This window comes from Mytilus trossulus, chromosome 5 (assembly GCF_036588685.1).
Source record: "Mytilus trossulus isolate FHL-02 chromosome 5, PNRI_Mtr1.1.1.hap1, whole genome shotgun sequence".
Lineage (NCBI taxonomy): Eukaryota > Metazoa > Mollusca > Bivalvia > Mytilida > Mytilidae > Mytilus > Mytilus trossulus.
In genome coordinates this window covers 2,667,698-2,692,967 of record NC_086377.1, presented here as the reverse complement: position 1 = coordinate 2,692,967, position 25,270 = coordinate 2,667,698, and the positions used below count along the sequence as shown (strand labels likewise).

General features: G+C 32.1%; 1 protein-coding gene across 3 annotated transcripts in view; it reads left to right on the top strand.

Moving 5' to 3' along the window:
• The window catches only part of LOC134718451 (tight junction protein ZO-1-like), a 103,744-nt gene that overhangs the window by 45,746 nt on the left and 32,728 nt on the right, over nt 1–25,270 (top strand). For all 3 annotated transcript variants that reach the window (XM_063580970.1, XM_063580969.1, XM_063580968.1), the window contains exons 5-24: nt 114–161; nt 1,197–1,321; nt 1,726–1,828; nt 5,113–5,200; nt 5,738–5,841; nt 6,372–6,510; nt 6,919–7,143; nt 8,259–8,406; nt 9,795–9,824; nt 10,196–10,352; nt 11,199–11,301; nt 12,729–12,780; nt 13,528–13,698; nt 14,551–14,696; nt 18,656–18,670; nt 21,433–21,483; nt 21,938–22,033; nt 22,828–22,913; nt 23,591–23,801; nt 24,743–24,840. In XM_063580970.1, the coding sequence (XP_063437040.1) occupies nt 114–161; nt 1,197–1,321; nt 1,726–1,828; nt 5,113–5,200; nt 5,738–5,841; nt 6,372–6,510; nt 6,919–7,143; nt 8,259–8,406; nt 9,795–9,824; nt 10,196–10,352; nt 11,199–11,301; nt 12,729–12,780; nt 13,528–13,698; nt 14,551–14,696; nt 18,656–18,670; nt 21,433–21,483; nt 21,938–22,033; nt 22,828–22,913; nt 23,591–23,801; nt 24,743–24,840 (2,196 nt within the window). The remainder of the gene's footprint in view (nt 1–113; nt 162–1,196; nt 1,322–1,725; nt 1,829–5,112; nt 5,201–5,737; nt 5,842–6,371; nt 6,511–6,918; nt 7,144–8,258; nt 8,407–9,794; nt 9,825–10,195; nt 10,353–11,198; nt 11,302–12,728; nt 12,781–13,527; nt 13,699–14,550; nt 14,697–18,655; nt 18,671–21,432; nt 21,484–21,937; nt 22,034–22,827; nt 22,914–23,590; nt 23,802–24,742; nt 24,841–25,270) is intronic.

Sequence of the window (25,270 nt, the reverse complement as noted above, 5' to 3'; positions counted from 1 at the left end):
TTATATGTTTTGAAAACATTTTCGGAAGGTAAGGAGTAAATAGGAAAAACTAATCTTGTTGTCCGTCCATGTAGTTAGTTTATTTTATACTAATATTTTTTTCATTTTTTCAGAGTGGAGATACAGTTGTATGGGAAACTCATAAAGTATCACTCACTAGGGTAAGTGAATAACTCATAAAGTATCACTCACTAGGGTAAGTGAATAACTCATAAAGTATCACTCACTAGGGTAAGTGAATAACTCATAAAGTATCACTCACTAGGGTAAGTGAATAACTCATAAAGTATCACTCACTAGGGTAAGTGAATAACTCATAAAGTATCACTCACTAGGGTAAGTGAATAACTCATAAAGTATCACTCACTAGGGTAAGTGAATAACTCATAAAGTATCACTCACTAGGGTAAGTGAATAACTCATAAAGTATCAGTCACTAGGGTAAGTGAATAACTCATAAAGTATCACTCACTAGGGTAAGTGAATAACTCATAAAGTATCATTCACTAGGGTAAGTGAATAACTCGTAAAGTATCACTCACTAGGGTAAGTGAATAACTCGTAAAGTATCACTCACTAGGGTAAGTGAATAACTCATAAAGTATCACTCACTAGGGTAAGTGAATAACTTATAAAGTATCACTCACTAGGGTAAGTGAATAACTCGTAAAGTATCATTCACTAGGGTAAGTGAATAATTCATAAAGTATCATTCACTAGATTAAGTGAATAACTGGTAAAGTATCACTCACTAGGGTAAGTGAATAACGAATAAAGTATCACTCACTAGGGTAAGTGAATAACTCATAAAGTATCATTCACTAGGGTAAGTGAATAACTCATAAAGTATCACTCACTAGGGTAAGTGAATAACTCATAAAGTATCAGTCACTAGGGTAAGTGAATAACTCAAGTATCATTCACTAGGGTAACTCAATAACATCAAATTACAATTTTACTGCAGCCGATGTACAGTTCGACAATTGATGTTCTGAGGCCAAAATATTTGAAAATCCAAAACCTTGTACATATGTGAAAGAGCTGATACCATAAGTAATAAGTTACAACCAGAAAATACATTTGACCAATACATGAGGGAAAGATATATATTTAACAGATTAATATCTATCCTTATCTCTATATTAACAGGTACCAGTGTATGAGTTTTATTCTAATCCTATGCTCTATTTTAACAGGTACCAGGCTTTGGTTTCGGTATTGCAGTAAGTGGAGGGGTAGATAATCCACATTTTGCAAATGGTGATCCCTCCATTGCTATCTCAGATGTTCTAAAAGCGGGACCAGCAGAAGGCAAATTATTGTAAGTAGATATTACTTTTTAGAATTCTTTAACTCTTTATTTGAATAACATGCACAGTTTGGAGGAAATGTGTCAGCACTTAGCACAATTAATGTCATAATTTTTTATTTGATATTTAAAACACATTAAATCTGATCTTAAATCGAAAACAAAGTTTGTAAAATTTGGACCCTTAGGCTTTACAAAAAATACTGGTAGGACATGAAAAAGGGTGTTTAAATGTGAATGATCATATGAATGGACTTTTCCACATTAAATACAATTTCTCAAATCTATATAATATGAATAATGGCCCTTTAAATATCGCTATGTGTCCACCATTACTTGACATCACAGAGTTTGTGTAATTTTGAGGTCATGTGGATAACTGTATAAATACAATGAATATTTTTTATCTCTTTTAGAATAAACGACCGAGTTGTCAGTGTCAATAGCTCTTCCCTGGAGAATGTCGATCATAGAACTGCTATACAAGTATTAAAAGACAGTGGTAATAAAGTCCACCTAGTAAGTAACTTACCTAGGTGTCTTTAATTATTGATAGACAGTTGTTTCTTGGAAATAATGAAATCCAGCACAGCCTGTGTAAAAAACGCTTTTGATTTATTATTTTTTGTGGAAACAAATTTCTAAAGATCAGGGGAAATTTTCATTTTGGTGGATTTTGGTTGAACCTTCGAAATTGTTGAAAAGGCGAAAAATAGTGATCCTGTATTCTGTTTTCATGTTGGAGCCTGGGACAGCATTCACAAATATTCGCTCTTTGGTTAAATAAAATTGAGAATGGAAATGGGGAATGTGTCAAAGAGACAACAACCCGACAAAATAAAAAAACAACAGCAGAAGGTCAGAAAGTTTTTGAAATTATGATAAGTTATATCTTTTAGACAAGAAAACAGTATAAGACTAAGCAGGAACAAATTTTCTATTTTGTTTTCAGTGTGATGTTATGATAAAAGTGGGGGTATTCGGTTTTACCTCTGTCTCTCTGTCCATCTGTCTGTCAGTCTGTCTGTCTGTTCCATGAATAGTTTTCGTGGCATTTTTCTCAGGAACAACATTACAATGGGTTTTAGATTTTATATAAGTCAGCTAAACTGTGATGCGTTTGCAGATTCATGACTCAACAACTTTCAGTCAAGTTGTTGTGACCATGACATATTTGGTTCTAATTATTAACCTTTTGTATCATCTTTCCCACTCATTTTACAGGTTATACATTTACAAGTAGTTGTGACCTTGACATATTTGGTTCTAATTATTAACCTTTTGTATCATTTTTAGCTCACCTGGCCCGAAGGGCCAAGTGAGCTTTTCTCATCACTTGGCGTCCGTCGTCCGTCGTCCGTCGTCGTCCGTCGTCGTCCGTCGTCCGTCGTCGTCGTCGTCCGTCGTCGTTAACTTTTACAAAAATCTTCTCCTCTGAAACTACTGGACCAAATCAAACCAAACTTGGCCACAATCATCATTGGGGTATCTAGTTTAAAAAATGTGTGGCGTGACCCGGTCAACCAACCAAGATGGCCGCCACGGCTAAAAATAGAACATAGGGGTAAATGCAGTTTTTGGCTTAAAACTCAAAAACCAAAGCATTTAGAGCAAATCTGACATGGGGTAAAAATGTTTATCAGGTCAAGATCTATCTGCCCTGAAATTTTCAGATGAATCGGTCAATCTGTTGTTGGGTTGCTGCCCCTGAATTGGTAATTTTGAAGAAATTTTGCTGTTTTTGGTTATTATCTTGAATATTATTATAGTTAGAGATAAACTGTAAACAGCAATAATGTTCAGCAAAGTAAGATCTACAAATAAGTCAACATGACCAAAATGGTCAGTTGACCCGTTTAGGAGTTATTGCCCTTTATAGTCAATTTTTAACCATTTTTCGTTAATTAAAGTAATCTTTTACAAAAATCTTCTCCTCTGAAACTACTGGACCAAATCAAACCAAACTTGGCCACAATCATCATTGGGGTATCTAGTTTAAAAAATGTGTGGCGTGACCCGGTCAACCAACCAAGATGGCCGCCACGGCTAAAAATAGAACATAGGGGTAAATGCAGTTTTTGGCTTAAAACTCAAAAACCAAAGCATTTAGAGCAAATCTGACATGGGGTAAAAATGTTTATCAGGTCAAGATCTATCTGCCCTGAAATTTTCAGATGAATCGGTCAATCTGTTGTTGGGTTGCTGCCCCTGAATTGGTAATTTTGAAGAAATTTTGCTGTTTTTGGTTATTATCTTGAATATTATTATAGTTAGAGATAAACTGTAAACAGCAATAATGTTCAGCAAAGTAAGATCTACAAATAAGTCAACATGACCAAAATGGTCAGTTGACCCGTTTAGGAGTTATTGCCCTTTATAGTCAATTTTTAACCATTTTTCGTTAATTAAAGTAATCTTTTACAAAAATCTTCTCCTCTGAAACTACTTGGCCAAATTAATCCAAACTTGGCCACAATCATCTTTGGGGTATCTAGTTTTAAAAATGTGTGGCGTGACCTGGTCAACCAACCAAGATGGCCGCCACGGCTAAAAATTGAACAAAGGGGTAAAATGCAGTTTTTGGCTTATAACTCAAAAACCAAAGCATTTTGAGGAAATCTGACATTGGATAAAAATGTTTATCAGGTCAAGATCTATCTGCCCTCAAATTTTCAGATGAATCGGTCAATCGGTTGTTGGGTTGCTGCCCCTGAATTGGTAATTTTGAGGAAATTTTGCTGTTTTTGGTTATTATCTTGAATATTATTATAGATAGAGATAAACTGTAAACAGCAATAATGTTCAGCAATGTAAGATCTACAAATAAGTCAACATGACCAAAATGGTCAGTTGACCCGTTTAGGAGTTATTGCCCTTTATAGTCAATTTTTAACCATTTTTCGTAAATTAAAGTAATCTTTTACAAAAATCTTCTCCTCTGAAACTACTTGGCCAAATTAATCCAAACTTGGCCACAATCATCTTTGGGGTATCTAGTTTAAAAAATGTGTGGCGTGACCTGGTCAACCAACCAAGATGGCCGCCACGGCTAAAAATAGAACATAGGGGTAAAATGCAGTTTTTTGCTTATAACTATGAAACCAAAGCATCTAGAGCAAATCTGACAAGAAGTTAAATTGTTAATCAAGTCAATATCTATCTGCCCTGAATTTTTCAGATGAATTGGACAACTGGTTGTTGGGTTGCTGCCCTCCAATTGGTAATTTTTAAAGAAATTTTGCCGTTTTTGGTTATCTTGAATACTATTATAGATAGCGATAAACTGTAAACAGCAATAATGTTCAGCAAAGTAAGATCTACAAATAAGTCAACATGACCTAAATGGTCAATTGACCCCTTAAGGAGTTATTGCCCTTTATAGTCAATTTTTAACAATTTTCATTAATTTGGTAAATTTATGTAAATTTTTACCAAATATAGTTCTCTGTTACTAATGGGCAAAGTTCATGATAGATATAATTGTAAGAAGCAAAATCGTTCAGTAAAGTAAGAACTTCAAACACATCACCATCACCAAAATACAATTTTGTCATGAATCCATTTGTGTCCTTTGTTTAATATGCACATAGACCAAGGTGAGCGACACAGGCTCTTTAGAGCCTCTAGTTCTCACTCATTTTACAGGTTATACATTTACAAGTAGTTGTGACTTTGACATATTTGGTTCTAATTATTAACCTTTTGTATCATTTTTCTCACTCATTTTACAGGTTATATGCTTACAAGTAGTTGTGACCTTGACATACTAATTATTAACCCTGTGGTATCTTGTATTTTTACAGGTTATACGTAGAAGAGTTGTTGTCGCCTCTATCATGGATCCAGAAACTCCACTCAAAATTATGTTGGAGAAGAAGAACAGGAAAGATGGTAAATACAAAAAAAACAATAAAAGGGAGATAACTTCTAAAGGGGAATGATGAAATCTTACAAAAGTTCATCTGGTAAATCTTCATGATGAGGTCTATTAATGACTCTTATAGAAATGGTAGGAAAAAAATATTGAAAGAAAAAATAAAAAAAAAAAAAAAAATATTGTGATAACTTTGATAACATTTTATGGCAAAATCTTAACTTGACTGTAGAATATAAACCAATTTCTGACCCTCATGGGTAGACAAGGTTGCTAACCCCTTTAGGATGATTAATAAGAATAAAGTATAAAGGGCAAAAAAATGAGATGGTTTGCTAAATATGAAGATGATGAGCATAAAAGTAAAAAAAAAGAAATAGTATGCTAAAATATGAATGATGATAATGATAAAAAAGGGGTTAAAATATTAGAATATACACAAATGAAATCTTAAGCACGCTTTCAATAATTTGACTGATAAATGAGTTGTTGTTCATTTTAATTCATCTAACATTTTACTTTATATATAATGAGGTGTTTTGGTTTTGTTTCAGATTTTGGAGTTGTACTAGGCTGTAAATTCTTTATAAAAGAGATTTACTCTGGTTCCCTTGCCAGAGAGGAAGGGACATTAGAAGAAGGGGATACAGTATTAAAGGTTTGTTCAACTTCATCATGTTTATCTTTGCATTTTATATGAAACGGAAAACTTGTTTTGATTAAAAATAACAAATTATGCAGTGACCCTATTTAAGAATCAGTGTTCTCCCAAGATATTTCTTATCGCATTCGGGTAAACTAGTAAAAAGGAAATTTGAAATACCATCTTGTTACAAAAAATTATAACATCACATCCATAACACAATCTATTAGAAAATAAATTCAGATAGCATCACATTTAGAAATATAGCATCACATTACCACGGTGCTAAAAGCCTAAAAGGCCCTGAGGAGAACACTTCTCTCAAAAAAAGTTCTAGATATACCTTTGAATCTTCAATCATTATCAGACCTTCTACTTTCTTTTTACTGTTTAATATTAGACTCTGGTGTTGATACACAATGTTCAATGCAGCGAAAAAATCCAGCACACAGAGATGGTCCTCAGCTGGCCCCTAAATCAAGTTGTGTATTGGTTTCTTGAAAATGGACGTCACAGTCACTCTAATTTCTATTTATGCATTACAGATTAACAATACCCCTGTAGATAATCTGTCTGTCCATGAGGCCAGGAAACTTATAGAGAAGACAAAGGAGAAATTACAACTGTTTGTCACCAAGAAAAACTTGGAGAATAGAAGGCAGACAAACAGGCTTCAGGATGATGGTAAGATGTGATATAAAATTGAGTGGGGGAGGGGAGAGAACAGAGGGCAAGGAATAAGGGTACAAACAGATGGCTTTTTATTAAACATAGTTGCATACTGAAATTTAAAAAAAATGCAATCAGGTTTCCTTTGTAAGTCTTATTTGTGGGGTTTCAAATGATATTTTGTTAAGACAGTTTATTCACTATTGAAAATTTGGATTTTTTTTTTAAATTACGTTTGAAGAAATCATATTCAAATAATAAAATCACCTGGTAGCTATTTTTTTCATAAAAAGTATCTGAAATCCAGCATGTTTATTTTGGTTAAAAAACATTGTTTATAGAACATAAATTAATTGGTTTTACAATTTTCATGAAATTTCTTTCATATAATCAGCTATATAATTATTATTTATATTTTGACAGAGGCTTCTCTTGGTTATGGAACATTACAAGGAACACTCCAAACCCAGAAAAGTGAAATAGATAGTGTCAACATCTACCGCCCTAATGGGCCTGTGGATGATGTATATAAACAAGACATTCCACGTGGAGCCTACCCTCCCAGTGAGCATGCCCGGTATGACGGGAGGTACATCTACGACCATGAGGGACCCCCAGTACCTCCCCTTCCAACAGGTGTCGACCCTAGTAAGTCCTTCAACTTATTCTCTCAATAGATTAAGGTGGTACATATAACTACAGGGAGATAATATGAAAAAGAAGATGTGGTATGGTTGCCAATGACTCTGTAAAAACATTTTTACCCCAAGTTCTACTGTTAAAAAATGTGAATCCTCAATAATCAAAATTAATGAATTTCAAACTGCTATATATCTAACAAATTTTTTCCAATAAGGTGTCTGATATTTTTCTCAAAGGGTGTAAATTAATTGAGATGAAAAAATTTAAGTCAAGGTGTTTGGTACCACTTTAACTACAAATTAGTGAGTATCTCAGTATAAAAGTGAGCTGTCCATCAGAAGTTTAACTTTACATGAAGTGGATCAAAGGAGTTATAGGAAACTGAACAGCCTTTAACAATAAGAAAAAATCCATACTGCATATTTAGATATAGGAAGATGTGGTATTATGATGAGTGCCAATGAAACAACTCTCCATCCAAATAACAATTTAAAAAGTAAACCATTATAGGTTAAAGTACAGCCTTCAACACGGAGCCTTGGCTCACACCGAACAACAAGCTAAAAAGGGCCCCAAAATTACTAGTGTAAAACCATTCAAACGGGAAAACCAACGGTCTAATTATTCTACTTAAAAAGTCAAAATAATTCTAAAAAGAAAATAAACTGCCAAATTTTTAAAATCAAACTTGTATGATAGTGTCAGACCTGATAGTTAGTGAAAAATATTTATTCCTAGAAATGATAATTGTACAAAAAGAACAGTTGAACGTCTCCAATTATAACATTGGATTTTGTAAAATCATTGAATACAATTAGCATTAGTTTCAACCCGTTTGGTTTTCAGCTGAACCACTAGACATTATTGTTATTTAGGAATATAGGTGATAACTGTATTGACAATTCCAAATATTCATACGACAATCACTTTTCCTTTGTGGTGTCAAAAATATTCTCTTTTGATATTAACATTTTATGGAAACTTCTTTGACACTCAGTAATGACGGTCAAATAGCAATAAGGTGTATTTGAAAGTAATGCAACTTCTTCGGAAAGTTTTTCCTAGGCTAAATGCTGATTAATGTTAAATGTTGTATATTAAACTATTTTGTTATTTTACAGATGCTCCCCCTCGACCACCAAGCCCAGGAAAGGAAGCTTTACGGTCGGATGATTTTTACAATTCTCCTCCACAAAATGATGGTTACTATAGCGACAGACCAGAATCTCATATGGACAAAGCTCCAACAAGGAGACATCACCACGACGAGTAAGTTCAAGATTTAAAAAAAATGAGAAAAACCAAGAAAATTTCCTCCATTGAAATTTTGATTTTTTTTTTGCATACTTGATTCCCATAGTATTTTCAATAAAATGCTGAAAATTGTGAAAAACAAACATTTCATCAATTTATGTAGGATATTCCTATCGTATTCCTTTTGATATTGGATACAAATTTTATTAAGTCTACTGCAGACACTTTCTAGTCAAGGTGTTTCAACCGAGGTACTCTATACGTGTCAAAAGGCATCATTATGGAGGAAAGGGTTAACAAATGTATTTACACAGCAAAAGAGTTGATGATCAATATGCAAAAGGAATATCACACATGCACTTAATATAGAAATACATTTTATAGCTTATAATCATACATTTCACAATTGTCATGCTTGTTTAAATGCTGCAATAAATGTTGTAATGGATAAATTTTATTTTTAACTTGTTCATGATGTGAACATTTTTATTATTAACTTGTAATAAGATTCAATTATGAGTAACTTCTAAGTATGAAATGTAAATTTGACCAACATCTATTGCAGTATCAAAAACATTAAACAAATATTTGCAAATGATCATTGAGGGTGGCATTTTTCAATTTGCTTTTAAACTTTGCTTCCATCATGACTATTTCTTATATAACTGCACGGTGGAGAAAACAAGCTTTTCAAAATCTAAGAAAATTTGGATAAAGGAATATATAACACATGGTGCTGGCACTACTGCACAAAAAATATAGAAACACATTTTATTGCTTAAAATCCTTATAATCACAATGGTACTACCAAAATGCAAAGGGAGTGTTGTTCTAATATTATTTTATTTCTGTGGGTAGTGGGGGTTGAAAAAAGGTCCATCCATGGAAATGGAGGGGGGCATAGTATTTTCTTTTGGAACAACCCAGATAAGTCATATAAAAAAAGTAGATGTGGTATAATTGCCAATGAGACAACTGTCCACAAGTGACCAAAATGATGCAGACATTAACAACTATAGGTCACCGTACGGCCTTCAACAATGAGCACAGCCCATACCACAGAGTCAGCTATAAAAGGCCCTGATAAGACAATGTAAAACAATTCAAACAAGAAAACTAAAGGCCTTATTTATATAAAACAATGAACGAAAAACAAATATGCAACACATAAACAAAAGACAACCACTGAATTACAGGCTCTTTGGACAGGCACAAACTAAAATAATGTGGCTGGGTTAAACATGTTATCGGGATCCCAACCCTCCCCTAACCTGGGTCAGTGGAATAACAGTACAATTTAATAAATAATTTTTGTACCAGTGACAATATATGACAACTCCACTTAGATATTTGCATAGCTTTATTTATACACGCTAGATATCATCACCTTACTATATTTGTAGGAGATACGTCGGCAAGAGAAATGATATCATGTAAGTATTCTCACCTTTGTGTACTTTATATGACCTTGGTGACCTCTATTGGCAAGTCAGTAATCATCAGTGAGATGTTGTCAGAAGTATCCTATCCCGTTGAAGACCCGTTGCTGGCCTCCAGCTGTTGTCTACTCATTGGTCGGTAGTTGTCCTTGACATATTATTAACAAATTCATGCTGAGTTCAGTCAGATGTAAATAAAACTTCTGTTAACCAATCATTTCAATTATCAGTGAGATGTAGATAAATTCAGTAATTAGTAATTAGATAATGTTAATTATTAAATAAGGGCAGGTAACTCTATATTAAGTTTAACACAGTTATTTACCATACAGAAGTGATATAGCAAAAGGTTTTGTTCATTTCAGTTCTGATCCCAGGTTTGTGTTCTTCCACAAGCAGCCAGATTTAGGATTAGGATTGAGGCTCGCTGGAGGGAATGCCACAGGGATATTTATAGCCTCTGTACAGCCTGGCAGTGGTGCAGCTGACGTGGGGCTCACTGAGGGAGATGAGATTTTATTGGTAAGTATATAACATGGGGCTCACTGAGGGAGATGAGATTTTATTGGTAAGTATATAACATGGGGCTCACTGAGGGAGGTGAGATTTTATTGGTAAGTATATAACATGGGGCTCACTGAGGGAGATGAGATTTTATTGGTAAGAATATAACATGGGGCTCACTGGAATTTTAATAGTTTTTCAATCTTTAGGAATGTGCATACAGGTTCCATTTAAGGTCTTACCCAACACCTTCACTAAAATTAATTTGACTTGTTTAATTTTCCTATAATTTTGACAAACTTTGACCCTTGGACAAAAATACAAAAATTTCAAAAAATTTGAACCAACCAATTAATAAAAAAAAATACACTGGTTATAAAGCAGTTTGATAAACACTAATTTTGATCATTGAGAAGCTTAATTTCCCTTAACAACATAACATAATTAAATGTTTATCTGATTTTACAGAGTTATCTCCCTGTAGTGTTGAGTATCACCTTAATTATTGATTGTTTGATCTAAGTTCAGTTACAAATATCTCATACATATTCAGGACATAGAGCTGTCTGAGACAGATGTAAAAAGTTTATGAAGTTTATAGATTATTAATATTATAGTCTTTGTTATTAAATTTTTGTGAATTCAAAGTAGATGGATTTATTTAATGGCATAAGGATGGTTTTTAAAAGTGTTATTTTTTTTAAATTTACTAAGAACTTGTTTTTTGTAGTTTTGTATTTTCTGACAAATTGGCAAACATGTGATTTAAGTTATCTGCTGCTTGTGCTTAGTTGGTATATTCTGTGTATACTTTGGAAACTGATAGTTGTAGTGATAATTAATTTTTTTTTTTTTTTTTTACAGGCAAATAACAAAGAAATTCATGGTTTATCCAGAGAGGAGGCAGTGACCTACTTAACAAGCCTGGAAGGTCAAGTTCAGATGCAAGTTCACTATAAAAAAGAAGGTATTAACATTATTTATATCTACATAAAGTCCAAAAATATGGAAATGTATTTTAAGTGCATTTTAAAAGACTTCCTTCATACAAATAACCTTTTACTAGCTATGGGCTAAACATTTTAAGTGGATCAGATTAAGAAGATAAATTTCATACTGGAACTTGAAAAACATTTTGACCAATTGGTATTGTGACTGGGCCAAGCCTTTTGAATAAGCACACCTAATGTGACAGTATCAACAGCAGACCTGCCAACTTTTAAAAATCTCCATGGGGGATTTAGCGCGCGACAAGATTTTTAAGGGTTACAATTTTAGCGACTTTTCTGTGAGCATTGTTTTTTACTCCTAAAATAGTCTCAAGTTCTCATCTTTTTTCTTTTGGTATACTAATGATGAGCTTGTTGGCCTTGGTTACTTTTATTTGCATGATTCTTGTACTATTAAATTATAAAATTGACAAAATAACTGAGGAATAGAGAAAATGGCATTAAAAATAAAGGATTCAAAGTAGAGACCCCCCCCCTTTTCCCCCCTCCAAAGACCTTCTCATCTATGAACCTTGACTCAAAACACCTAAAACTACATGTCCTAAAGTAAGAAGGATGAAGACAGATTTTGATTAAGTCTTACTCATGGTCTTTATATTAGTATCAATGAGAAAATGGATTAAATTTGAGTTATCTTTCTTTGTATTCAGAGGTGCTCTTATCTGCGGAGGCTTATACAGTAACACAGTAGAAGTGTATACAAAATGGCGTCGATTTTAGATCAACAGACATACGATGTCTGGTTTCGAAAATTAAACAAATTTCAAGATGAACGATGTTTTCTTGAGAGTTCTTTACAGTTCTCATCTCTCAATTAATTATGATTTTGCTGGGAACTACGGCAAATGTTGCAAATTGTGCTTGTATGATAAATTGATTAAAATTGAAAGGCTGTTTGACCAAATTTATACAAATTAATTTTGAGGTTTGTTACGACCCATTAGGTAATCTGATTACATACAACCACTAATTAGGACACCTGTTGTGACTGTTGATTAGTGAAGGGTCATTAACTTGTCATAATATGTCCCCAGGTAAAATGATTGATTTTTTAAAATTGATCAGAAAAACTTCAAAATCGGTAAACAATAATTTTTTCGGGTATATTTGTTGAAAATCGGGATTTTAGGTAATTTTACAATCCCGATATCGGGATTCGGGTTGAGGGGTAAAAATCGGGATGATACCGCGAAAATCGGGATAGTTGGCAGGTCTGCAACAGTGAACTCAAATAACTTGGATTGCAATAGTTCCTTGGCCAATAAAAATTAGACACCACCAGTTTGGTATGAAATACCCCAAAGTGCTTACAGAGTTATCAATAAATCTAGGAAATTATCATTATTTTCTAAATTTTAGTTTCATATGATTATTTATTTTTTAGAATATGACAGAATAATGGCCAGTAAAGAGGCAGGGGATTCATTCTATGTCAGGTATGTAACTTGTCCATAGCTCATAAAGTTAATTTGTGGAGTCAAAGCCCATACTGCACAGTCAGTTTTAAAACTTTTGTTGAAACAGAGTTAAATAATATGAGGGAAAGGGGAATGAGATTTTACAAACTAATGTGGTTTATTGTCATAGTAAATATAGTGTCATCTTTACATGTTCACTAATTTGTCTCACCTTGATAAATAAAGCAGATAATGGGAACGGGGAATGTGTCAAAGAGATAACCAACTGACCAAAGAGCAATAAACACTATAACAGACAAATTCTTAAAGTTTAAAAGAAACAATTTAAAATGCAAGGACTCATTATAATGAATCAGTATTACGTACAGATTTAAGATGCTGTTTACCTGTAAAAAGTTATACTAGCAGTAACATACTATACAAACAAACCATAATATTGTCCAGCCATATTGCAGCTTTCAGCTTGCTGATATTCAGTATCAAATACAATAGTAAAATTAATATTCTGTATTGCTTGTTAACCACTATTACAAAAGAATCTGAAGATACTAATGGGAACAGTCAAAACTCACAAGTTAAAGAAAAACCAGAAACACCAAGAAAAACAGTCCTAAAAAGTATACATAGAAAACTAAAATTAGAGCAACACAAACACTGTCAAAAAGTAAACTTCAAAACTTAAAACTGCAACATCAATGATAAAAATATTGATTTATTTGAAATATGTATATATAAAAGATCTTAATGTTTTTCCATTTTTTACAGAGCTCATTTTTCGTTAGAGACTGCCGAACAAGGAGAATTATCTATAAACCATGGCGATATATTCCTGGTCAAGGATACACTATTTAGAGGAAGTGTGGGGTCATGGTTAGCTGTGTCCCTCGGCAAAAATAATAAAGAGAACAAAAAGGGAATCATTCCTAATAGAACAAGGTAATTACATTGTCATTGAAGATGAATGTCATATACTTTTGTTGTGTACAAATTATCCTAATAAAACAAGGTAATTATATTGACATTGAAGATGAATGTCATATACTTTTGTTGTGTACAAATTATCCTAATAGAACAAGGTAATTATATTGGCATTGAAGATGAATGTCATATTATTTTGTTATGTACAAATTAGGGCTATTTGTTAGAACTGATGGTATAGTAGGAAAGGACTTTCGGCCCAATTCAACATTAAAACAAATAAAATACATGCAGTCTACAACAATAGAAAGGTGTCTATGTTATATGTCGACTATGTCAACTGACTTAAAAGTTGGTTAAATACATGTTATCTTCTTAATAATTTTGAGTCTATCAAAGATGTGAATAGACTTAGTGCTATTTCACCTAGGCTGTCACTTAAAAAATGAGGTAACTACATTTAGAAGCAAATTAGAATTTCACTTATATTTCCACTATACAAAAGCATAGATGATACACACCCATAGTTCAGATTGAGAAAGGGAATTCCCTGGGTTCAATGTAGGCTTTTATGGCACATCTCTAAATAAAAACAATTTAAGATCTGACATCAACACACAATTCTCCATATGATAAAAATATTTTGCCCTTGCCTGACAAAAGAATTTTGGACTAGAAACCTGCATTTTTATAAACACCTGAATTCTGTAACGTGTCATGAACCCCATATGAAACTTACTTACCCCGTATGGTCTCATAGGGGTCACCACGTGATGGCATTTAACCAATCACAACTGGATAAAATATCTGTGGTCCAATAATTATACTTATATTGTCAGTGATATAACAAACTTTTTTTTTAATTTACAGAGCAGACGATATCATGGGAACACAACAGACATCTGAAGCTGATAAAGAAAACTCACCGGCTAAAGTGGGGAGGGGCTTGTTTAAACGTAAAACTGCCCGGCGGTCCAAGTCACTAGGCAAGGATCACTGGGAAGATGTTATATTTTGTAAGTCTAAAAAGCCTTTTGATTGGTTCAAAAGGTTGCTAAGGAAATTGTAGCGTAGTCATAGTATAGCTATTGTAAAAGTGGATTTGGAAACTGATGCAAAACATTTCTGAGACTATATTTATTTTTTCAGCAAAATGGAAAAAAAATCTAGAAACTTGTCAGATTATAATTTTATTCTGAGTAGTATCATATACCATTTGACAGTTCTTGAAAGCATGGCTCCTGATGATTTTTACAATTTTGAGTTATCCTGAACCTAAAGTCAAGGAATTTTAAGTGAGCCAGGTCAATGCCTAAAGATTTGACTTGTCCCCCAGAATAATAAATCGCGATTCTACCTGATCCTGCATACTGTAAATTCATTTATTTTCATGGTTATCTGATTTTAGGGATGAAACAAAACTTGGATGTTTGTGGATATTTAATTTCAAGGTTTTGCCAAAGTTTACACACAAGACTTTAGAATATTTATTTTACGTGACCATGCATTTGTATTCATGGTTTGATACCAGATCTTAGATGAAACAAAACTTGGAGGTTTATGGATATTTTATTTCATGATTTTGCTAAAGTTTACACACAAGACTTAATACTTGTCATTGGATGAACAATAAATTTCATGATTTACCCATACCCAATAAATCATTGAAAATTGGTATCCAACAAATTATTATGAATCTACAGTATCAAGATTATAATTGACTCAGGACCGCAACAGTTTCCAAGTTCACCCATATATATATAATATAATCTACTGATATGGTGCTAGTTTGTGTTTAATGTTTGTATATTGTTATATTGTTAAGTTTATGTTATTGTTATTAAATTTGTTTTATGTGTTGATGTCTTTCCCTTGTCTATTTATAAAAACGGGGGGATAATTTCCAAGGATTTTATGCGTAAGGTTTCAAATATCAAACAAGATACACATTTGCAATAGATTTGTATACACAATTGGTTAGGAAATCCAATATCCATACATTTTTAATTTTCTTTAATTCACAAAAATGTGTATCCAGGAAAACAATTGGATCTTCAGTACTTGTACAGCCTGTCTTTTCTGAATGGCTATATTTATGTTTAAAGAGTTATTCAAACGTAAAATAACTGTTGAAGATAAACTTTACTTTTGTAAACATTTAAGTGTATTCCTTAAATAGTAATATACTTTTCTCAACGGATACTTTCACAACAAATATTTGTTGCTTTGAAAAAACAGCATTTTGTCTTAGCAATGAAAAATGTATCCCTTAAATATTCGTCCTTTGTTGTTTTACCTAACATTGATGTGGTTTTGTGGTTTTTAGCTGATGATGGTGGTAAGTGTATGTCACCTGTAGTTTCCTCAGTTGCTATGACAACCTTTTAGTTATTAGCCATGCTGCTTTTGTCATTCTATTCTATGTATTATTTGACCTCTTGACCTTAAAATGATTTACACAACAGCTCTTGTGGATTTTGTTGTTTTCACCTGTCAACAATGCAGTGTCCACTCTTGACCACTCAAATTAAATCTTAGATTTTGTAAAAAAAAAACTCATTTTTCACAGTAGTGTTTATCTAATTCCATCTAATAGGTATTAAGATGAGAGAAAATGTTTGAACAGGGGGTCATACCAAATTTTTTCCCCCTCTGTAACCAATCTCACCATGGACAGGTGGTAAAACAAAATCCATGTGAGCTGTTGTTTAATACATACCATCATTGTTCACAAGCAGCCATTGTGCCACATTGAATGTCTGTCGTCTGCTACAAAGAAGAAGAATTTGCATGAAAATGTCATCATCCTTTTTGATAGTTTCAATAGTGTTAATAGCTTATATATATTTTCATGCCATGGTCTGAGATTCACAATGGACATTTGCCATTGGACGTTAATCAAGTAGCAATCAACCAATCATATCATTGATTCATGTTTGTACATCATTGTCATGCACCATAGTAAACATTAAGGTCTCGCTGTATTTAAGGAATAGTTCTAATAACAAGGAATTATTCAAATCTGGAGTAATTTTGAATTCTGGAAAATTGTAGAGAAATTTATGATGAAAACTAACCAACTAAATAGTTAGTTCATTATGAAATGATAGTGAAAGTAAAATTTACCTTAGCCATGGGGTCATGGGTAACCCTATATAGTTTGGTTACTTTTGATCATACATTTCTAATCAATTTTCCAGAATTCAAAATTATTCCAGATTCAAATAATTCGTTGTTTTAATATTTTTAAGAGTTGCCTATGTCAGTTAGAGATTTGATGGTTATGAAAGCTGTTATCAACTAGCAGAGCAAAGCAAAGCCAGATTAAACAGTTGTGAACTTCAAATCATGATTGAAAGTGTCAATTCTCTCTTACAATATTATTTCTGTAAATTCAGAAATTATTGTGAGGTTTTTATTATTGTGAAAAATGCGACAGGGTTATGACCGCAAGAATTCAAACTTGCATTAATTTTTTTTTATAAGAATCATTGACATTGACTATCATTGTTTCTTAAGACTTTGACCCTCAACCATTTGAGGGCAGACATCATCCAATCAAAAATAGCTTTACATTTTACACTGACCCTCAACCATTTGAGGGCAAGCTACATCCAATCAAAAACAGCTTTACATGTTATACATTGCATTAGAATAATAATCAAAGTGCTGAAAATACTGATGAAATGATAGAATAGCTTTAATTGTCAATGTTCAATACTTACGCAATCAATATCATTGCACATCAAATAGAGTAGAAATATTATAGATAATTATATAGTAGTCCATTTCTTAGTTTTATGTCTTTGTGGTAATAAGTAAGATCACTACTTCTGCTTCCTTGTTTCCCAGTAGGATGGAACAATATGACATTTGACACATTTTAGGAGGTCAAAGAAACAGGGTTAAGGGAGATTACTCTTGAATTGTTTGTAAAAAGCAGATTTGTAAGCAATTTTTATGTCCCACATAGTGCATTGTGTTTTTCAGTTTGTTTGCTTTAGGTCAAAGTTTATGGTCAAGGTAAATTTTGATGAATTTGAAGTCCAATCATCTTAAAATTTAGTTTGCATGTGCACTGAACCTACACATTTAAATGTCACATTGAAGGTTTTACCAAAATTTCATGGTCCATTGAACATAGAAAATAATAGTGTGGATGGGCATCTGTGTACTATGGACACATTCGAATGTGAAACTCATTAAAAAAAACTCAGTTCGAGATATATGTCTATAGTTATGTATACAATGTCTTTTATCCTATTTAGAGGAGTAAGGGTTGAAATAAGATTTTCAAAATGTTTTAAATAAGTGAATATTAAACCAATAAGTTTGTGTTGTAGCTGGTTTTCTAAAATCCAGATCCAATCAGGACTCATGGTGTATGTATCATTGTGTGCCTGCCCTGAGTCATGTCATCCATTCTTCACAAAAAATGTGAATCCCATCAGCAATTCTTCCTATCTAATATAATCATTAGTCTGTGATATTATTGTGTGCCCTGTATCATGGTCATCCATTCTACATACGAAATTTGGATTCTGTCAACTATTATTCCTAACATTCATAATCCTGAGTGAGAGATATCATTTGGAGAATTTGAATACAATTTCGGAGAAAAATTAACGACATAATGTAATTTATTTAATTTTATTTGGATATTTTTTTTCATCTATATTTGGAATGCCAACATGGATAATTTATGCCTTTTTGACAAAGAGAAATGTATTCTAAAGATAATGTTGAAGCTTACACCTGTGTTATTACAATATTTCAAAGTGATACTTTTTTATTTGTTAATTTTGGTTCTCCAAGTTTTAAAATTCTTTGATATCTCTCAATATAAATCATTTCACAGAGTGTGTTTGTCACAATATTATATTGCTTTATCACAGAGATTTCACATTCATCACAAATCATAAAAAAACATCAAATTTCTGAAATGTATTCAAAGGGAGATAAATTGTTATTTTAGGCAACAATTATTACGGTGAGTTCTCTGAAGCCAGACATGGGAAACAAATAAGTCATAGCTTTCAGATGGAGCTGTAGTGCCAATATAAATGAAAGACTAGGGTTTATGCCGGGTTACACTGAATTATATTTTCTGTATTATTGAAAAATAAGAATTTAAGATATAAAAAAGAAGATGAGACAACTGTTCACAAGAAACCAAAATGACACAGACATTAACAACTATAGGTCACCGTACGACCTTCAACAATGAGCAAAGCCCATACCACATAGTCAGCTATAAAAGGCCTTGATAAGACAATGTAAAACAATTCAAACGAGAAAACTAAACAAGAAACTGTCAAGGCTGTTCCAGAATGTCCACCCCACCAGGAAGGCACTTTATTTTTAACCTCCAAAAATTGAAATAGATTATACCACCACAAACCTATAAATGACAACAACACTTATAAAAACCTCAAAATCTATATTATTACACTTTTATCAACTCGTCCTGAATATGCATGAAATATTTGCCACTGGACATTAAACAACCAACTATCAATCAATCAATCTTTTATCAACATGCTGTCACCCAACTCCTGCTCTGGTGCACTACATTGGAGTGCTCAGTGGCCTTGCAGCATAATATTTTCATGAACAGGAAATAAAATTGGCATTCAAATTTCTTCTTTTGGGGTTGTTCAAATATGGATTTAGTATAAATTACTACATAAACACCCTACATTTTCTTCTTTTCTTATAGACAATATTAAATGTTTCATTTCTTTAGTTTATGATAAAATTACATTATAAAAGAATTACTCTGAAAGCTATGACATGTCTTGTTTGGTGAATCAGTATCCTAAAACACAGCATGATCAAAACTACTGTGGATTAATTAATATTCGTTGGATACCAATTTTCGTGGATTTCGTGGGAACATAACCACGAATTTAAATGTTCAACGAAACGTAGATTTTCTATATGCATTGTATGCAGATATTGGCATAACCATGAAATCAAATATCCACGAAAATGCAGTTTTTCGTCAATCCACGAAAATTGATACCCACGAAAATAAATGAATCCACAGTATCTATCTATTTTTATCTTGAAATTCTATTTCTTTATGTATATATACATATATGGAATGAACTTATAACGGAAATATATACACTCCTATAACTAGTTCTTAACTGAGTTATCTCCCTTTGGGAATGAACTTTTAACGGGAATATATATACTCCTATAACTAGTTCTTAACTGAGTTATCTCCCTTTGGGAATGAACTTTTAACGGGAATATATACACTCCTATAACTAGTTCTGAACTGAGATATCTACCTTGATGTTCTAGGAATATGAAAAGTTTTTATATGCTAAATCACAAAATGGGTAAACAAATAAGATTTTCAAGAACAATGAAATGGAATAGAGATGATTTGATGTATCAAAAAACACATGCACCAGTTCAAAACAACCCATAGCATCAGTGGGTTGCTACAGGATTATTCAGAGGGGTGTCTACTTGAAGTGCAAGACTTCATAGATTTTACTTTTATAAAAATTAGATGTGGTATGATTGCTAATGAGAACTCTCACTCATTCTCAGACCAAATAAAGTACAGGATTTTTGACCAACAATGAGTTTTGCATCCTGTCTAAGCATATCATCTCTCAACCTTTCTAAACACTATATTGTACTCTTTGGTGACAATTGTAGTTTAACCAGACCAATCAAAATTCTTTGCATGATCAGGGCCAATAAAGCACATGTCATCTCACATCTAGTTTAAGTTCAGTGGTATAATTGTCAATGAGACAAACGAGGATGTAAGCAATGGATGTGTTAATAACCCTTAAAGTTTAAATTTCACTTTCTTCTATGAATATTTGAAATCAGGGGAAATTTAGTTGGAAGTTTTGCTTGTGGTTTTGGCCTTAGAAGGGGCAGGGCCTTGTACAATGCATTTAAAAGTCAGTGAAATGCATGCAAAGGGTTAATTTCTAGGTAAATTGTCCTCCATGAATATAAGACAAATGTAAAATTTTCCTGATATAAGATATCATCTTCCTGATTTAACTTTTCTGTCTTCAAACCTTATATAACGCCTCCTATTCCTTTTTCTTCAATAAAATATAAGTTGGTATTATAACTTAGAAGTATGAGACCAGAAGGTTATTATTTGGGAAAAAAATATCAAATTCATTTTTATAAAATGAAAGATTTTTTTCTTCAAAGAAGAGTAGTTTTTGCTGTATATTCCTACTCTTATGACCTATTCATTTATAAAAGAAGCAGCGAATGCCATATTTTGCATGTAACATGATTCCAAACTATCTTTTAAGTATAGAAAAAGGCATGTTCAATACAGTATAAAATTATATTCTTATATTCAGTTTAATTGAATTTATGAAATGAGATACTTATGCCACTTTTCTCTTGTACATTTATCTTACCCAGAATGGACTGTTGAGTAATTGTTAAAGAAATATTTGTAAATTTAACATAAGAGCAAGAAAGATCTGTGTTGTAAGAGTCTTTCATTATTTTTATGAAAATGGTTGGCACAAACATTCTATAGATTTTAAGAGTTATGTCCCTTTTCTTGTCTAACTTGATGATATATGATAGAACAATGAAGGTTAACAACCCTGACTGAAATATCTTAGTATGTTCTAGAAAGGGTAAAGGTTTTTGATTTTTCTGACAGCCAGTTTACCGTTATTCATTGATATTTGTACTGTTTTCTGTATTTAAGTGTTGTTTCATTTTTGGATTTTTTTCTTTTAACAGCTAATCTGACGACAAAATTTCCTGCTTATGAGAAAGTTCTGATAAGTGATGGTAAGAATCTTTATTGTTTTTGTGGTTATCTCGTCATAGATAAAAAAAAACTTAAGTTTAAGGTTTAAAGTTTCATCTTTGTCCAAAAACCTAAAAGTAGAGATTGAAGATACAAAAGATACAAAACTAATTCAACAAAGTGAAACTGACATCACCATAGCAAAGACAAAGAACAAACAACTACTACTGAACTTCAGATTTTAGAATAAAATGTTCTGTCATAGAGTTCTCCACAATTGTTTTTAGTCAATCAAAATTACAGATTCTAATAAAACATAAAGTCAAAGTCACAGATTTTATTTTTCATCAAATCTAAAATCTGGATATAAAATAAGTATATAATGTATAAAATTGTGTAAGAATCTATATTTTCCCTTTTGCAATATCAACATTCATGTATTATAATTATATGTGAAAAAAAAATCATTTTTTCACCACATTTTTCTATTTACAGTAAACTTTGTTCGTCCAGTTGTGATATTTGGTGCTTTGTCTGACGTTGCTAGAGAGAAAATGTTGATGGAATACCCAGATAGATTTGAATCACCACGTAAGTATGGTAGTTACTGAGATTAGTAATAAATTGTCTGATGAATCGAAATGGAAAATGCTGACGGGGAGTTCTTGAAAAGTGGTGGTCCTAAGATTTGACCACCAAAATTTGCGAAGGACCAGCACTATTTCAGTATTTTGCAAGGAAGTAATAGTGAATACCAGCATATTTCCCCTCAAAGACCACCAGGGTAAAAAAAATTCAAGACATCTGCTAATTCTAATCTACCAAAATATGAAATCATAACAAAAATACAAGGTATACATTTCAGTCAAGAGAAAAAGCTGAAATTGAATAGTTAAGGTTTCAGGGAAAGCTGTCAACAAACAACTGCATTTAAATTAAAAATTGAAAGTTTAAAATTTGAGAAACCTATCCTGTCACAACTTAAACAATAGTTAAAATATCCCCAATAAACTCTGACTACTATTGCAAATTCAGAAAAAAATGTTGACAGACACTAAGACATCATGATACAAGGACAATTTTAATTTGTTTTATTACATTCAGTGTATTGACATACTGTGAAATCTTCTCAACTCATTGCTGATGACCTTTTGTTTTTGCCATATTTGACCTACGCAGAAATATGTTTAAAATGAACGTCTTTTTCAGAATGAACTAAATATTTATAAGGTGTATTCAAATATATTGCAAAAATATTCAACTCTTAAACTAAGCACAAACTTGCACACATATTAGAATTAAAAGATTATGATTGGTTACTTGGTCAATATTTTGCAATACTTAAAATCTTGAATAATTTGTTAAATAATAATTGTTTTATACAGAACAAGACAACCATGGGTCAGAAGACGAGAAGAAAACAAGATCTGGTATTATAAGACTCGGTGCAATCAAAGAGATTATCAATAAGGTTTGAAACAAATTCTTTCAACTATTATATGTATTTACATATTAATAAACATTTCAGTGATCAAGATCCTTGTCATCCACTAGATTAGACTGAATGTATTCTTGAAATCATTTATAAAAGCCTGTTCTAAAATTTGATTTCTGTACAAATCTCTGATGGAAAAAAATCCCATTGCAAACCAAAGTGATGATTTTTTTTAAATATTTTTTTTTTTTTTTTTTTTTTTAAATATATAAGATATGACACTATTACTAATACTGCTAACAAAATAATTTCAAAAGAAAACATTGTCTCTTACATATTACCCTTGGACAACATTGACAAATTAAGGTGGTACCTAACACTACAGGGAGATAACTCTGTAAAAACGTTTTAATGACACAGTGTTCATAAGGGAAATATTAAGCTTCTCAATGATCAAAATAAGTGTTTTATAATCAGTGTAATTTTTCTGATAAAACGGTTGGTTCAAATTTTTTAAAATTTTTATATTTATGTCAAAGGGTCAAAGTTAATACTTTGTCAAATTTTTAGGAAAATTAAACGAGCCAAATTAATTTTAGTTAAAGTGTTAACCTTAAATAATTGACATGATTAGTTTTGTTTGTCAGACAGAACAATCAATGTTGAGAAATTGTTGACTTAAACTTATAATTTGTTTTGTTTTTATTTTCCAGAGAAAACATTGCCTGTTAGACGTCACCCCTAACAACGTTGACAAACTAAATTATGCACAGTATTATCCAATCGTCATCTTCCTAAAAGCAGAGAGTAAAAACGTCGTCAAAGAATCTCGGTCACGCCTGGCTAAGGGTTCAAGTAAAAACCCAAAGAAACTTTATGAGCAAAGTTTGAAGTTAGAGAAGATGTACAGCCATCTGTTTACTGGTAGGTTATAAGGAATAAATGTGCTTTAAAATTTGTCACCATCAATTAAAGAATTGATGGTCGCAAATTTAGTTTTACAGGCCACTCTGTACTGGATACTTCTGTCAAATGAAATAGTAGTAAAATGTTAAAAAAAAGAAATAGTTTAAATCTTCCTTGAAATGTTATCATTGATTATTAAATATATAAAGATGAGGCATGAGTGCCAATGAGACAACTCTCCAACCAAGTCACAATTTGTAAAGGAAAAGCCATTATAGGTCAAAGTACAGTCTTTAAAACAGAGCATTGGCTCACACCCAACAGCAAGCTATAAAGGGCACCAAATATGACTAGTGTAAAACCGTTCAAACGACTGAATCAATGGTCTAATATATATAATAAACAAGAAACAATTATGAGCAACATAAAACAAAATTACAACCACTGAACATCAGATTCCAGACTTAGAAAAGGTGCAAACAAATGCAGCAGGTTTAAACATTTGAATAGATACCAACCTTCAACCTTACCTGAAAGAATAGTGTAACATCACAACATAGACATTATATATCATTGAATTAATTAGCTCTATAAAATATCAGAAAGAGACTCCCGATTCTGAAACTGACTACTAACTATTGAGGATACATTTATATTTAATTTTCATAGATTGAGGAAAAATCATGTTTAATATCATATATGTCTTGATCAATTCAGTTGAAATGTTTAGAATAAATTTTGTTTACATTAAATACTTGAAACTCACCCGTACACACAAAATCTACAAATATTGGTACCCCACAAATAATATTAAATAAACAGAAACTGTTGATCAGATTTCAATGTATTATTATAGTGACAAATTTTGCTGTTAGTCCACAAAAAATAAATTTGAACCTTTGAACATGGTTTATAAACCTTTAATTTAATTAATAATTATTTTCATTAAATATAAACAGGAGCAGTTGTACAGAATAACACAGATATTTGGTTTAGAAGGGTATTGGAAGTTATTGAGGTGCAGCAAAAACAACAGATCTGGATGTCAGAAGTACAAGTGAGTTATCTTCCATTATATGTATACAGTGAAACCTGTTTAAACCAAACCTCTTCTAGACTTAGTATTTTGTTCCTTTTTGGCTCATGTTCGGTTTTATCAGGTTCACAACGTACATAATTTGATATGACAGTGCTTATGAACATGTTTGGTTTAAACAGGTTTTTGGTTTTAATAGGCAGGTTTCACTGTATAATTAAAAGTTTGCTGCCTCAGGTTATAAGTGCTCTCTCCAGGTACTGTGACTACCCCCACCAATGTACGCTAACAAACAAACATAGGAATAACACACATATAAAAAATAAAATTATTTTCATGCTTTCAAAGGCGAATTCTTTTTAGCAAGGTTTTTTTTTGTGTTGCTTGTACTGAACTCTTTAAACCATCTTAAAATTTATTCCCTGATACAAAAATTCATGAAAAAAAACTC